Here is a 16,524-nt window from a genome sequence, read left to right as displayed (position 1 = left end):
GAGACCTTGCTTATTTAACAAAAAAGCCTTTTTATATCTACTTGTTTCAATATTATTTATTATCTATCTCACAGATAATTGTGAAGTGCTTTCAAGACTTGGAGCAAATAATTCTCTTCAAAATATGATACTGTCTCAGTTTTTTGGTACATGGCTTTTCCAGTGAGGCAGGAATCCAAGGGAGTCTATCAAAGTGTTTTTTGGAGGAGGTATTAACCCAGCCAAATTCTGTGTTTTGTAATTAGAACTGGCACATTAAAAGAGTGTGCTCTAAATTTCAGTTGATTACAGATCCTGTCCAAAAGTCATGGAAAACACTTGCCTGAGCTTGGGGCGTGTGAAATGATTTCTGCAAACTGATGAACATACCTAGTTGGTTTGGTTGCACAGTCATTCCGTTCCTCTTTTGATGCAAAGGCTCTTGGAGAAATTTTAAAACTGCGAAATAATTCACTCCTTTAGTTTCCTTTTCACCCAGTAGTTAAAGGTTGTGAAGAGCTGTCATAGCATTGGGTGCAAAGGATGAACTACAGCTGCTATTTTTCAGCATTACCCTCGGGATCTCCAATAGGGCAGAACTTTGCTGTATCATCAAGTTTGAGGAAGCTGGTTTCTCTAGCACAGCTCTTGGGCCAGGATCTACTCTTACTCACAGTTACCTCAAATTTAAATTTGGGTTTAGTAGAGTGGCTTTGAATTCAGTGAGAATGTCTTAATTTCTGTGAGCTCTGATTCAGGCCTTTCGTTTAAAATAAAGACAGAATCCAGTGTTAAAGTGCAGTGTGTTTGTTATTTAATTAGTTAATAGTTAATAAAGTTAAATAATAAACTTCTTAATTCTGTTCTGGATTTGCTTGTCAGGCATTCATGGTCTCCAACAGAGACCAGCACTAGAATTGTTTGAAAAATGGAGTTTGTTAAAATAAAAATATACCATTATATTACAACATTTCAGCACTGTTTTAATTTCAGTTTTACTACTTTGATTTAAGTTTCCATACCATATTGAGGCACCTGTTTCTATAACAATTATAACAGTTTCTCCTTATCAGCAACATTGGAATGGAGCATTATGATAGGCCAGAATCAGGCACTCCCAATCTGTTCTTCCGGTGAAAATTTTAAAAGGAAAATAGTTTTTTAGGCAAAACCAAACAGTAAAATGAGTGTTGCAGTTTCTCATGGAAAGGTAACCTTAGTTGCTGATCTGCTCTAACAAATATTTGTGGGTGTTTCTGCAACAATATGATTAAGCGTAACTTTTCTATGTAGTAGCTTGAGTGTTTGGATTGCATGCAACAAAATCTGGACCACACTTCAAAGTTGGTGTGCTGTTTCTCCAACATACACAAATGATTACTTATTCTACCTGCTCCGAGTAATTTCTGTTTCACAGGATAGAAGCACTAACTTTATGCTTAAAACATTATTTCTCCTTTAAGATTTATTTTTCTTTCTAATGTATTCTTGCTCTTTATAAATAATTATTATACAAGGAGATGAAAGGATTGCTTCCTGTTTCTTAAGACAAGAGTTGAAATAGAGGTAATTAGTTAAGTTATAATACAGTTTATCAGAAGTAAACCCCTTTTTTTTAACTTGCTTAACCAAATAGATGTTTGCGTTATATTTGTTGCTTTGGCGTCCTTTTCTGTTATATGAAAACAATAGTGTTGTAGACACTAAAATGCAATGGTAACTCCTTTTTTTGCTTTCATAATCAGCTGTACACGTCCAGTGAATATCATGTAGTTCAGTTTAACTGTAAACCTACTGAACAAACGTACAAAGATGGTGAAGGGCCTAAAGGGGAAGCCATATGAGGCTGAGGTCACTTGGCTTGTTCAGCCTGGAGAAGAGGAGACTGAGGGGAAACATTGTAGCAGTCTACAAATTCCTCACGAGGGAATGTGGAGGGGCAGACATTGATCTCTTCTCTCTGGTGACCAGTGACAGGACTCAAGGGAATGGCATCAAGCTGTGATGGGGAAGGTTTAGGCTGGATATTAGGAGATTTTTTTCCCCCAGAGGATGGTTAGACCGGGGAACAGGCTCCCCAGGGAAGTGGTCACAGCACTAAGCCTGACAGAGTTCAAGAAGTGTTTGGACAATACTCTCAGGCACATGGTGTGAGTGTTGAGGTCCTGTGCAGGGCCAGGAATTGGACTTGACGATCCTTGTGGGTCCCTTCTCAGGATATGGTTCTGTGACTCTAGGAAATGTGCCATATATTGCTTGACCTGCATTAAAAGCACTGGTTCTTGTATGTTAGGGTCTGTCCTGTGACATCACATTCTGTATCATGGACTTCTGTATGTATTGTTCTATTCTGTCCTTCAACAACTTCGTGTGGGGTAGGATGAAGTGTTTATTTGCTTCATTTCTCGTGGTTTCCTTACTAAGCTAATACTTTGTCCTTACATGTCCTTTTATCCTTTTGTGCCACGTACCATCTTTTGTAATTCTTCATTTCCCAAGAGCAGAATAACTAGGGTTTTGTTTTATAATCTTTCTTGAATTTGAGTTTCATTTATTTACAACTTTGGGATGAATAAGTATTGCGTGACAGAACTTTCCTAGAAGCCAGTGGACTCACTAGAGCAGAGAGTCACTCTGTTGATGGAGTCCTGGAACTTTTATATTTTCAAAGCTAACAATAGCAAAATTCATTTTGTAAATAAGCTCTGAAGGACCCAGGAAGACCTTAGTCCTGCTGGATACATGCATCTGAGCCCAGATATAGAATCAGAACTTTAACTTGCTCTGTCCTGCCTTTCTCTGGAGCTTTTGTGTCCCTCAGGTCTCCCTCTGAAATACTGTATGAGTAAACAGGTCTCCTCACAAAATGGCTTTGATGTTACCATAGAGTGAAATTTTTCTTAAAGACTACAAATGATAGATCTGTAGGAGACAAAGAGGTTGGTTCTTGCATGGGTGTTTCAATCAGATGTTCTGTGTGATTTGTACATGAAAATGTTATCAAGATAGTTAAAATTTGGAAGGCAGATAGGAAGAAAAATAGTTATCAGAGCTTGATCAATCCGTATGCTTTTTGTAATTGTGAACTCAGTTATTACTATGTTTAGTTTTTTCATTGTGGAGGAGGATTTGCCAAGGCTGAAAAAGAAATTAATCCAACTTTCTCATTAAAACATACTTTGAAAAAGATCATTGACCGTGCACTGACCATTCATTGACATACCAATGACTTTCTCATCATTTTTCTTCACATTAACAAAATAGATCTGTGTGAAGGCCCACATGAGTGTTCACAATGCACATGTTACTAGGCTGTCTACTGAAAATTTTACTTTCATTCTTGTAAAATATGAAGAGATTAAACTCTTCCTGACATGCAAAAAAATACTCTGTCTTCAAAAATATTCATAGTAAAAACAGATATAATGCATAAAAATGTTCTTGTTACTTTTTATATATGTAATTCTTGCCATTGCTGGACAGATGATGCTATATGACTGAATCAGAAACTGTGGAGAACAAGCTTTTCTCAGTAACTCATAAAACATTAGAAGTTTCAGAGCACCTGAAATAATGAAAAAGATTCACTGAATGCAAATGGCAGCTTTCATCTTCCTTTATGAAGCACATGCTCATGAATATATACATTTTTGCATATGTAGAAGTTCAAATATATCTCCCTTCCAATGAATGAAGGAATAAGGAAATTATGTATTCAGAATTAGTTAGAAGTTTGCTTTTTTGTTGTTGTTGTTGAATTTTCCAGTTTAATTGAAGTTCACTTCATGAGTTGGAACATTTCTTAGAGGCTGCAAGATTTGAGAAGGGGGCACTGTTATCCCCCTCGTCTTCCTTCTAAAGGTTTTGGGCTATTTTAAATACCAGTGTTGCTTTTGGTGATATTAACAGCCTTTTGGCAGTTCTGTACTGTTTGTCTGCACAATCTGTCCATCTAAAGTAGCAGAGCATGAGAAGCTGATCTCCTGAGGGAACTCCAACAATATCGACAGGCTTGATTGACATAAGGCCAGTCTCTCTCTTTCACCTCCACTGAACTCTTAGAGTAAATTCAAGGCCTGACTGAAGAGAGATAGAGGTTTAGCCATTGACTTCCATGGGAACAGAATTTAAACACTAAATTTTAACTACTGCCCTCTCCTAAGGCAGTCCTGAGTATCTTGGCAAATGCTGTTTAGAAGCACTATCAATTTGATCCCGCTTCCTTCTCAGAACTCAAAGCCAAGTTCAGGGCTATTTATGTCTTATTAACTAGAGCAGGCTTTGGATGGGAACTACAGCAAGCATTTAAATCTTCTCCTTGAAAAATGGGTTATGGCTTAATGAACCTTGTTCAGGTTACAGCTGTTATTCATTCTTGATATTTGTGTTTGTTACTGTCAGGTAGAAGTCAAAGAAAGAGCGGTGCCTTCTATCTTGAAGAGTTTATCAGGCTGGAATAGCCTGAAATTTGTTTCAAGTGAATCAATTCTCACTTTTCTGACAGGAAAATAGCAACAGTAGATTTTCCAGATATACTTCAAAATACCACATATGCTCAAAACTTAGAGGATGTCAAGAACCATATAAAAAGATACGCTTATCGCTTCAAAATGTGAACATCTACAGATATACAAATTACATTTTCTGTTAAGCCAGCAGTACAAAAGGTGAGAAATAAGGCAGGGGCATAGGCATTTTTTTTTCAGTCAGTGTGTTCATACAGAGGAAAAGGAGAAAAGTAAAAATGCAGTCCATAAATTGAAGAGTATGTGTGAAATGGAAAAGAAAAAACAGGACAGTTTAAAATATTCCCAATTTTCCTTCCTCTCCTTCAGAAGTATTTGGGGGTAAAATATACCACTTCTACTGCAATCTATCATTATTATTCATCTAATATTGATATCATTCTACTAGTTCCTAAATATTTTCTTTTCAAATTGATAGCCATGGTAGCTAATTGCAATCTTTTTCTCGTCTGAAGTGAATTTATTTTTTTAAAGCACTTTGGAAATTTAATGAAACCATTAAAAAGAATTCTACTTAGAAATAATTTTACTCACATGGTGGAATGGGATGTGCTCTTTATAGTAACTGTTACACTCTACCTTGTGTCCTGAAAGAAGAGATTATTAATTTGATTTTTTTATATATTTTGAGCTTGGTAGTTATTTCCAGGTGTAAACCAATAGGACCTACACCAATTCAGAGTTATTAAGATAATTTTCTGTCTTTCTTGATGCTACAAATGCCTGTGTTTAGGAAAAACAAACAAACCCCCCAAAACCAAAAACTAAAACCCTCAACCCAAAACCATCTTATCTGGGTTCTATCTTCCTGTCAAAATATTTTGGTTTGAGCTTTTTGTCTCTTTTAATGTTGATCAACACAGACTAACTTTTTCCACAGAATTCCCTTCAGTTTACTCTAGAGGAGTATAACCTCCCATGCAGAAACTTGCCTGTGCAGAGCATGGTACCACTGTCTCTTCCACCTTCTTTCCAAACTCCTGAAAAGTCTTTAAAACATTTTTCAAATTTTTTCTAGATGGGGCTAATAAAGTTGTTTGGCAGTTCTATTAAATCCCAATCAACTTTAGGAATCTGCTAGTTAACAAATATGAGGTTGTCAGATGGTAATGCTGGATAGTGAGAATTCCGGAAGTGGCAACAACTTCCTATTTGTGGTTGGCTAATATATAGAGAGGATGTGTAGTAAAATATGTGATTTCCTAGCTTGTTTAACCACATCACAGTATATGGGCTAATACCACATGTGTACATTAGCAGATGATCATGGCATGTATAAATATCCACTGTGCAGATGGTTTTTACATGGTCCTTCTAATGGCATTATATGTTGCTTGGTAGTGTTTCAGTGCTTAAAACAAAAAACTTTTGAAGCTTCAGCTGTGATGTTTAATAGGTCTTTCTTTAATGCTGGCTAAGCACCTGCTCCTCCCTCACAGTCACATCAAAGTAAACTCTGCGTAACCACTCTGAAATCGTGCAGCATCGTGCTGTGGAGTAAAGCTGGTAAAAGTGCGGGGCAATCAGCCCTGTAAGATCTCGTCATCTGCAGAAAAAATCTCCGTAGCCACCTGGATGCTTTTAAACCTTCATTATTTTAAATTTAAGATGGTTGGTTGAGCATTGCTTCTACCAAAATCTGATACAGTAATCGAAGTCGGAGGTGGGGAAGGACCTCTGGGGTCAGAGAGTCAAGCTTTCTGCCAATAGTGGATTGTTCCCTGCAGTTCAGTTTCTAGTGACCTTGGAAATTACTAGCCTGATAAAATGGTAATGAAAAAACAAAGCTGTTATAGCTTCAGAAGTAGCCAAAGTGATGCTGTTCCAATGAAAAATTGTTTTTTTGATGTGAGATTCTGTACATACATGGCTTCTTGGTTGCAGTTTTTGGTTGATCACAAATCTATGCTTTCTGACCCATTTTGAACTGTCTGTAATTAGGAGGTTGGGGAGATTAGCTTGTTTTAATACTACATGAACTTATCCCTTAACCAAATCATAATTTTTATTACAAATAAATAAGTCAACAACTTAATTAAACCCCCTACCACAACGTTTTCTTCATATCTCTGCAGTTGTACTCTTTCAACATTTCTAGCCTCTCAGAAACAGGAAATGAGGAGGAAAAAAACAGATTTCTTGTTTTTTTCCATCAAACCCCCTGGTTAATTAGTTACAGACTTATCCTGCCTGGGAACCCAAAAATTCCTGAAAAGATTCAGAGGTTACACATCAGTTTTAGATTTCTTTCAACCAAGCTGATATTGGTTTGCTTCTCTGTTGACATAGGCAATAAAGGACAACCGTCACATACACCTAACAAAGTGGGGAGAATTTGACCCCTTTTCTAGGGATGAAGCAGCAACGACAAGCTACCCACCAGCATGCTAATTACACTAAAAAAGTATTTTAGGAGGCTGTTATAAACTGGATGGATAGGAAAAGATCCCAAGACACCAAGTTCCCTTCCTGTTGTACCCATTTGATGTGTGGTGATTTCTTCACTACAGGGCCCTTTTGTGGGCTGCCTTTTTGGGTGTGCAGCACTGTGAATATCCTTTCTTTCTCAAGTTCCCCTCACCTCCCTATTGTATTCACACACTTCAGATCTCACTTGGAGAGGAAAAAGGTTTCCTCAGCTGCCAACTGCCAACTTATTTAAAAGAGGAGTTAAAAGGAAAAGAAAGCTAATTGGACTGTACTTGGCAAAAGTTTCTATTCTGTTCTGTTTATTCAGATTTTTAAAGGTTTGGGTGCTGAGAAACACTGAAATAGTGAGAACACTTATTCCTTAAACAGGTTCTTGCAAAGTTTTTACAATAAAAACAGAAAGCTGCTTTAGTAAAGCGGTGTTTATCCTTGCACTAATGCTGGTCATGAATACGTGTCTAACTTAGCTGGAACTAATGCCTGACTATACTATTCCACTACAGCAATTTACCATTTTGCGTAGGCTGATTATTTTTTCAACAATATTTGCTAAATTCTTTTAAGGGCTGCCAGTATATATTTTTTGAAGCTTAGTTAATAAGAACAGCTGCCACTGGAGTCAAGGCTAAAAGAGGCAAAAAATATCTGCAGAAGGCAAGATTTTACTTCAAAAGATCAGTATTACAAAGCACTACTGTTGCTGGTATAATCACTTTCTTTGGGGGGGATGCTAATATAGACTGGATTTCTTGTCTTCACAGCCCCCACTGAGCCTTTGCTGTGCAAATTTGCTGATGGAGGGCAAAAGAAGCGCCAGAATCAAAGCAAATACACACAGAATGGAAGGCCGTGGCCCAGAGAAGGAGAGGTAAGTGCCACGCGGCAATTATTTTCCTGGGGTTTGGCAGAAGTCAGCTACAGACCTGGAGGTCTACCTTTCAGGGCTACGAAGAAATCAGATTGCACACCAAATACAGCAGTTTCATACAGAAAAAGCTTTGTAAGCAGTGGAGAGATGAAGGTTTATGATAATGTGTGGAGTGTAAGTTACAGGAAGGGAAAATTTCCAAGTTTGGTGTAGAACAGTGCACAGCCTGGTCCCACCGTGAGCGCTCTGTCTACAGCCGGACCTGAACCGAGTATTCTCTTACTGGTGTGCCAATCAGCACCTGTGGTGTACCTTTTACAAATCAAATCAATTTGCACTGAAGCAAATGAACAGTGTTATTTTCTCCGTCTAGTTCCTGGTGATAAAAGATTATTAGGAAATAGGTGGACTTTTCCAAAAAGGAAAGATGTACTTACGCATCCAGATGTAGGGTCCATGTAAAAGTTTTTTGCAAGCTTATTTGGGCTCAGCTCTTCATTCTGTTCAACACAAAATGGTTTACAATAGCATCAGCTACATCATGTGTACAAAGTTTTAAAATAATCTAGTAGTTGCTTTCTGCTATGCTGCAAATAGTCTGTTACTGGAGTTTCTTTTCTGTGTTCTTGTATGTGAAGTGTCCCCAAATGCGAGTGAAAGAGGAAAGAAAATTATTTAACTCTTCAGGAGTTTGTTTACTATTTTGGAATTTAATTATAGAATAAAGATTAATAAGGTAGACCTGGTCATAGTCCCTTCTTATACATGGTGATAGCTATGAAGGCTGAAGGACTTACAAGTATTTCTATCCTAAACAACTATTCTTTGTATTTATGATTGAGACTTTAAGGAAAAAAAGTATATTGCTCAATTGGGACCCACAAGAATACAAGCTGGTGGGGGGGAATTCTGGTTGGTTTGTTTGTTTGTTTGTCTATTTGTGGGTTTTTTGGTGGGTTTTGCTTCAATTTTACAAGGAAATTAAAAAAATATAATTGGTATTTCTAAGTTATATGAGGATTACTAGATGATTTCTGCTTTTTTGTAATGATTTGATTTTGCTAGCTGATAGTTTTCAGACCACTGGTTTATGACATACATACCCTAACACAAACAGAAAGGCTGTTTGAAAGTGTACAAATTTTTCCCACCACCAAGGTGGTTATTGTACCCTGTTCCAACAACAATGATCCATTTTTAGCTCCGTGGGCTGAAAATCTCAGTGCAGCAGACACATTTGCTCTAGGAGATTGCAGAAGTCTCCAAAGGTTCATTGCAGTCTCTTGTGCTGTATGTCTCAAGAAATGGAGATGTCTTCTCAGGAGCCATTATGGTTTGTCACATTAAGGGTCTGCTGAGGAACAAGTGACCAAGAAGTACTTCAAGCAGTAGACTCAGGTCAGGGTAAACAGAGCTTGAAAAAAACAAAGGTGTATATAGAGGAGACAGTAATAAACCCTCAATAAGGTCAACAATCCGTGTTTTAAAGACCTCCAAATCCCTGTTTATACAGTAAATACCATCATAGCTATTATCTCCAGTCTTCTCTTTTTCCTTCAGTTCAAATCAATGAAAAAAGAGAATATAGTTAAAGCCAGCAAGCCACCATTATGCCTGTGGCCTCTAGGCATCAGCTTATTATATCCTGCATAGTTCATTTGCTGCTAGTGGAGTGTTACCTGTTAAGCACAGTAATATCATGGTGAGCTAGAGGCAAGGTGTGGTTGGTGTGCTTATAGTACCAACACTTAAAAATTAATTTTCAGTACTGGGAGATGTCATTCCTTATTGTTGATCACAGTCAACTACAGAGCTGTTGTCATGGTGTAATGTACAAATGTGGAAAAATTGTAAAGATACAAACTCAGAAATATTTCAGACTAGATTTTCTCTGTTAACTAACATCTGGTTAATACTTTGTTGCACATTAGATATTTACTACTCAGAGTGTCAAAGACAAGGATACATATTGTCTTTTAGGGTTAATAATTTCTTGGATTTCTTCCCCACTGTTGTTAATTTTCTTATCTCCAATGTGAAATTTTTTTGTATAATTACTCTTTTATTTTATATGCAATAGGGTTTTTCTAACTCTTTGTCTCTTAATAATCTTACTCTAAGCATGATGTATCATTCAGTTGTTCTCTAAGTAGCAGCATTCAGGTAACCTTCCTACAATTATTCCTGTCAGCTTTAATTTCTCTTAAAAAGAACAGGCAGTGAGTAGTGAGAAATAATTGATATATGACAAGTGTCATGGTTCCAATTACAAATGGTATCTGGAAATATTCCCCTCACCTCTACTTTTTCTCTGTTTCTTCCCCAAAGAAAAGTATTGAAATAGCATCCAAGAGATTACTCCCTTAGTATTTCCACCCTGACCAAATCCTTTGGTATTTACATCAAGATGTGTTTTGGCTTTGCATTCTTGAATACTTGCGTGAAGGGCATTTCTAAAACATTAGGCGTGCATGAGGATTATTTGTCGGAAGGGCAGATCCGAGAGAAATTACGCCAGCCATTCTGTCACTCGCCTCAAACTTGAGCATGCAAAATAGAGACAGACAACTGTGCCCAGTACTCTGCTGTAGGGAGGGAATGGCAGAAGATTCAGTGGGGAGAAGCAGGTTTGCTGCAGTGTTCTCTCTGGCCATGCTGTTCTCTGCGGTTTTACTCTCTTTTATGAAGAACTTCTGTGGAATTTTATAAAACAGGATTACTTTCTTTTTCTTGGTAAAGTTTTCAGGTCATATTGCAGAATGCAATAGAAAATCTTATTCTTATCATATACATCTTTATAGATTTCTTCACAGCCATATAGAAATACTTTAACTGGCTGTTAAATTGGCTTCCTTTTTAAAGGAAGTGGGGGGTGGGAGTGGGTGGGTTTGGTACTTGGTTATTTGGCCAGTTGCAACCAGGGAAGAATGCCAGATCTTGAATAGCACTTTTTAGTTCTTGACCTACCTCTCTTGCTTGAAGTCCCAGGAAATGCTCAACAGATTTACTGAGAGATTTAACTAAGGATTTGTGATGGCTGACCAGTTCTGGACTAAGGAGCCAAGAGTTTGGATTTAGCAATGGTTTTGTACAAGGCTGTCAAGTTAGACATCTAACATAGAAGTGCAATAAATGTATAGTGAAACCTGCAAATGCTGGAAATATTTGCTGACATAATTTCTGCACAGAGGTCAGTAATTTTTTTTCAGGCTAGTTTCTCATATGTCACCCTGGTTTAATTCAGCACTCTGTTTTGAAACTTGTCCTGACAAGATCATATTGAGATGGCGAGAGAGTATAATCATATTCAAATTCTGTCTGTAAAATATTTGATTTAATTTACCTCTAAATTGCAATTGACAAGTCTAGAGGTGGGTGACATAGCTCCCGAAAAATGTTCATTTAGCTGAGAATGCACCCAGGGAATTAAGTGTAGTCACAAATTGAGATCAGATTGGATTAAAAGCCTGAACATAAATTTTGCAAGATAATCTTCTATTGCAGATTTACTGAAGCTTTGTTTTGGTTATTCAGAAATACGTTTTTGATACGTGTATTTAAGAGAGAGTTTGTTTGAAAATTATCTAGTAGAAAGGGAGAAATCTACCCAAAGTTTATTATTGTTTACAGTTCTGGAAATTGTAGCCTTTCTATATCTGGTCAGCCCAGAGTGATTAAGAGTTTTTTTAGAGCCATAATATTTTGAAGTCTTTGGCATTTCATTTGCTAGTTTCTGTAAAATTTAGACAATTAAAATATTTTTGTTGTCTTTCTTGTAAGAGAATATCACCATTACAGGGTGATACCACAGGCATATACCACAACAATGAGATGCACCACTGAATGCAACCCACTTGCCATTGAATTTGGTCTGATGTCTATAATGATATTTAGTAATTGCTACCAATTATTCTTCTATTGAATACTCTTTTGCTTCTATAATCTGGATTGCATTTTTTGTTTCTAAATAATCAAAAGATTACCCTTCTTTCCTCTCCTTTCTTCTCTTCCTCCTTTCCTCATTTCTCCTTTGTTTTCTTTCAAGACCAGTTGGTGGAATATCTAAAGAATTAAACATGCTTTTAATTCTTTCTTAGAAAAATAAGATGACCCAGTAGTTCGGGAATGTTGCTTTTGTTAACAGTTTCTCTTTTTATCTGCTGCTTATTACAACTTTGCCTAATGCAAACAGTAATTTAGAGAGAAAAACATAAAAAATGGGTAATTTAAGAGACTTCCTGAATTTTTTTAAGTCAGTACCAGCGAAGGGCAAAAGCAGTTGTTCCTGGTGCCAGTTGTCCCTTCTTTACCAGCAGCATGCATTTAGAAATGATTAGTAGTTCTGTTGCAGGCCCATTTATAACTCAGACATAGATTGTTTATATGCTTCCAAGGAGATAGGTACTACTTAGTTGTGCTCCATAATCCTCAGTGTCTAGGGCTGATGTATTTTGTACCTAGACAAATAACTTTTCTTTACTCTGAGAGGCAATTTCCAGTTCTGTCCAGATAAGCAGTAGTACCCTCATATGTAAACCACCCACAAAGTCATTTACTACATATATTTAGCATGCATGTAAGTTAAATATTGGCACTTTGCATGCTTATTTTCAACAAAAACTTAGTTTAGCAAAAAAGATAACTAACCAATAAGTGAAAAGGTGCAAAGCAATGAGTTAAATATTCTTCAAAACACATGACTCTGTCATTGTGGGCAACATTTTGAAAAGGCACTTTAGTGGCTCAAAACCCAAAGACCAATTTAAATGGTTGGATTTTGAGCTTATAAAGCACATAGTAATATTTTTAACTAATGACCTATGAAATCACTGTTACTGAAATCAGGATTTTATAAGGGACTGGTTTTACTCTTAATAAGGGCCGTGGTTTGGTTAAAATAGAATCATCACTGTACCTGTTCTCAGAGATGAATTTTCTTAGTTTTCATTTTGGCTTTGAATTTCCTTCTGTGGTGAAAAATGTCATGCCATTTGCCCTGGAGATTTTTCTGCAGTTGGGTTTTCCTCCCAGTTCTGCTCCTACAACAGTGTTTTCTTAGGCAGAACAAACAGATGTTGTAGAAAGGGGGAAAGGACATACCTTTTTCTGCTGTGTCCCCAACACGTGGACTACCATTTTCACTAGTGCTGCAAGCCATCCCTGGAAGTCTTCCCAACTCACTGTAGCACATACATCTAGTGTGCGGTTGTGACTGTAATCCACAGCTGATATAACACTGGGTCAGATTTATGGCAAAATGGATGTGCTGGATCCCCAGAAGTGAATGGTTCATAGACCTGAAGATGGCAAAGTTAAATGTATGAGCGGGCCATGGAAACAGAAAAATTATGTTGTATTACATATGTCCTCTTTTCTTTTTTCTTTCTTTTTTCAAAATTTGTAGACTTCAGCACTTATGTTTTAACTAATCAGATAAATTGAAGTGGGAACAAAGTGACTCGACCCAAAGAACAGAAGGTGTGTAGGTCAGACTTCCATTCCAGTTCTGTAGGGCAAAAGAGTTTCTTGTCATTCATTTAGGTATATGAACTTGTCATTGTGTCTATCAGTGCAGCCTTTGACCTTCTGAGGTTCATGAATCACTTCTCAAGTCTGACATCACCGTTATATATTTTTCTCTCCACAACCACCTTTTTTTTTCTCACAACTTGCAGCAGCTTAAGGAGCACACATTACTGGAAAATGCTCCATTTCTTTCATGTACATCTATATATCCAAAAGATGTCACATTTACATTCCAGATTTATCTTTCTCTAAAAAGGAAAGGTACAGGGGTTTATTCAGAATTGAATTCAAAAATATTTCTAATAATGTGGAATATTTCTGACAGAACTGTTTAAATAATCAAAGGAAGGAATTCTGCCAAGTTGACTTTACTTGTGACTGAGCTTATTTTATAAAATTAGTATTTTAAATGAATCTCATTTGGGTTGATGATTTTTTCACCCTATTCCCTCTTCTTTCTTCCAAGTGTTTCAGAGTATCTGCTGTCAGAGCACAAGAGATGCTTGTGTTGTGATGCCTGGCAGATATTAGCAATGGTAACAAAACAAGTACAGGAATCTGAGTGTTGAAATTTCATTTGATTTGGCTGTAGTAGCCAAGGGCACATCCATTCCCCTGGGATGATAGTCCTCCTGTGAAAAGACGAAGGTATGAGTCAGAGGAGATGGGGAAGAGAGACTTGTCTTCTGGTCTAACTCCCACATCAGTTCATCACAGAAATCCCTTGAGTCTGAGTGTAGAAATCCCATGCAAATGTTTCACAAAACAGGTAATTCTGCGTAATTGCCACAGCGAAATGCAGAGGCTCCCTCCTGCTGGCAGTCACCCTGGGGCTCACCTGAACTAAGTCTGTCAGCTTCTCTCCAGTCTCCAATGTAGGGCCACCACTCCCAAATAGTCTTGAGATGGTGTTTCCAAGTTCTGCCTTACCTTTCTACTACCTTACCTTTCCAAATCTCACCCTAAGGAGGTGAAAGGAGAAATCCAAGGGGTCTTCTGCTTGGAAATCCCATCACATCCATGGATTTCACCCCTTTTTAATTTGTAGACCTCTCCAATTTTTTTCTAATGGGACTGTGGCCTTTAGCACAATATGAAATTCTGTGGTGACAGCAGTCTTGCCTTGTGCAGGTGCTCCAGCACTAGGCATAGACTGACCAGGACAGGTTCAAGGAGATAATGTGGAAGTCACACCTCTGAGGAAGAGGCCTAGCACATCTCTGTAGCCAGTCGATATTATGGTGAATTTTTGCCCCCAGAGTTGGAAAGACATGTACACTGAGAGTAGGTGGTGATGTGATGGTGAAGTTGTTAATGTAAGCTGCTTCCCAGCAACACAAAAGAGGCTGAGATGCACCAAAGATGCACAGAACAAAATGGTCATTTATGGGTATTTATGCTTGCTGGAAGACAGATACTGCACTCATAAATGTTCTTCTTGTGAGATGTCACAGAGATTTGGAAGAGAAATAATGAACCCACCTTGTTTCACACAATATTGAAGGTGTGATCATTTTTTTAATAATCACTCCGTAACTTAATCATTTCTTTGAGAGATTTACAAATCCAATTTACATAAGAAATGCAAATGTGATGGTCTAAGAGTCTTTTTAATGAGGCAAATGTGCTCATTTATGTTTGAAATATAACAAAGAGAGGTGAAAAAAAACCACCAAGAAACGGAACACCTTGTCTTTGCCCATGGAAAATTTTTCACCGTGAAGTGTTGAACAAAGGCCTTCAAACTTCCTGGGGAACCCTTGCCTTCCAGAGGCTTTTTGATATTTCCTGCTCTTTATTGAAGGAAAGAGTTAAAATTTTAAAAAGGTGCAGACTGAGTCTCTTGTTCTTAGAATCTCTTTGTTTACTGATGTCAATAGTTAGAAAAATGCAGAAAAATAGCAAAAATTTTCATTCCTTTGTCTTAAGTATCAGAGATAAGTAAATTCGTGGTTTAAATAGTCTTTTTAAAAACATGATATTTTAAACAAGCTGTTTTATTTCTATGTCACCTGACTTTCTGAACAGACCAGTAGTCATTAAGAAGGATCTTTATTTCCATTACGTATGGAACTGATAGCAGCTATCCCTTTTTTTTGATTACTTTAAAGGATTGCATATTGAAATATTGAGGTGCAAGATTTTCATTCAATAGCTTAGTGCATATCCATTATCTGACTGAGTGGCATAAAAATTATGTGGTTCAGTTGTTCCTTCATAGAAGATTTATCTGACAAATACTTTCCTAAAGCAGCAGTCCATCATTAGTACCACTCTCTCAGGTTCCATCTCATCGGGAAGTATCACTATCAGAAGCAGGAATAAGACCGTGTCCTTTCACTGAAACATGAGCAAAGCAGTGGATGCAAAAAATCCGGAAGAAAACACAGCACGACAAAGGGCTGCTCTAGAGGCATCAGCCTCTGCCTCAGTATAGCTCAGTCTGTATTAAGCGCTGTGATGGCTATATTCAGTTCTGGTTTTGAAAGAATAAGCTGGACCTTTATCACATAGAAGTCTGGTGCCACCCTCATATTCTGTATTTGGTATTTTTGGAATTCCTGTTTGTGTGCTATGGAGGAAAGTGCAAACAATTTTCCAGTAAGTTATTATTGCACATCAGTTTTTATTCCTGATGAATGAGGATGCTTCAGATCATAAATCTTTGACTGGTCCAGGCTAACTGTTGCCACTCCTGGGCTTCTAGCCAGCATAATTTTGTAGGGAGGAATTACACAACTTGATGAGAAAGAAGTAAATAGTCCTGTGTTAGCAGCTATTTGAAATAGCAGCTGTTTAAGGCTATTCAGCAATGGGGGATAGTAGCAATATTACTGGGCAAACTGTAGGTGGTTACAATATGCACATATTGCCACATGCTGTGTCCTCTTTGTCTAATGTGAAACTTTTCCTTTATTGGTAAATGCTGAAGTACTTGAACAGATTCTGATAATCTGTCTCCATGCGGTATGGAGCATGGATAAGGAAAGGAGTGTCTAGCCTTTCATATTTTATACTCTCCAGGCACACAACTGTGTCCCCTATTCCTAATAGTGATGCTATGTAATGGGCCTGATGCTAATATATAGAGAATGGAATATGTGCAGTCTGTCTGCATGCACCCACACACAGGTCTGGGGCGTGATGAGTTGGAGGACAAGCTGAGGGTCTGTGCAATGACCATGTACTCAAATA

The 16,524-nt window shown here is 37.5% G+C and overlaps 1 protein-coding gene across 7 annotated transcripts in view; it reads left to right on the top strand.

Moving 5' to 3' along the window:
- Positions 1 to 16,524, top strand: part of RBMS3 (RNA binding motif single stranded interacting protein 3) — a 765,077-nt gene that overhangs the window by 666,294 nt on the left and 82,259 nt on the right. For all 7 annotated transcript variants that reach the window (XM_051789016.1, XM_051789015.1, XM_051789013.1 and 4 more), the window contains one exon: positions 7,697 to 7,803. In XM_051789016.1, the coding sequence (XP_051644976.1) occupies positions 7,697 to 7,803 (107 nt within the window). The remainder of the gene's footprint in view (positions 1 to 7,696; positions 7,804 to 16,524) is intronic.

The sequence above is a fragment of the Manacus candei genome, unplaced genomic scaffold (genome assembly GCF_025592945.1).
Source record: "Manacus candei isolate 608988 ecotype Guabito, Panama unplaced genomic scaffold, ASM2559294v1 h1tg000026l, whole genome shotgun sequence".
NCBI classification, from domain to species: domain Eukaryota; kingdom Metazoa; phylum Chordata; class Aves; order Passeriformes; family Pipridae; genus Manacus; species Manacus candei.
Note: the sequence above shows the minus strand (reverse complement) of the source record. Positions and strands in the feature narration are given on the sequence as shown.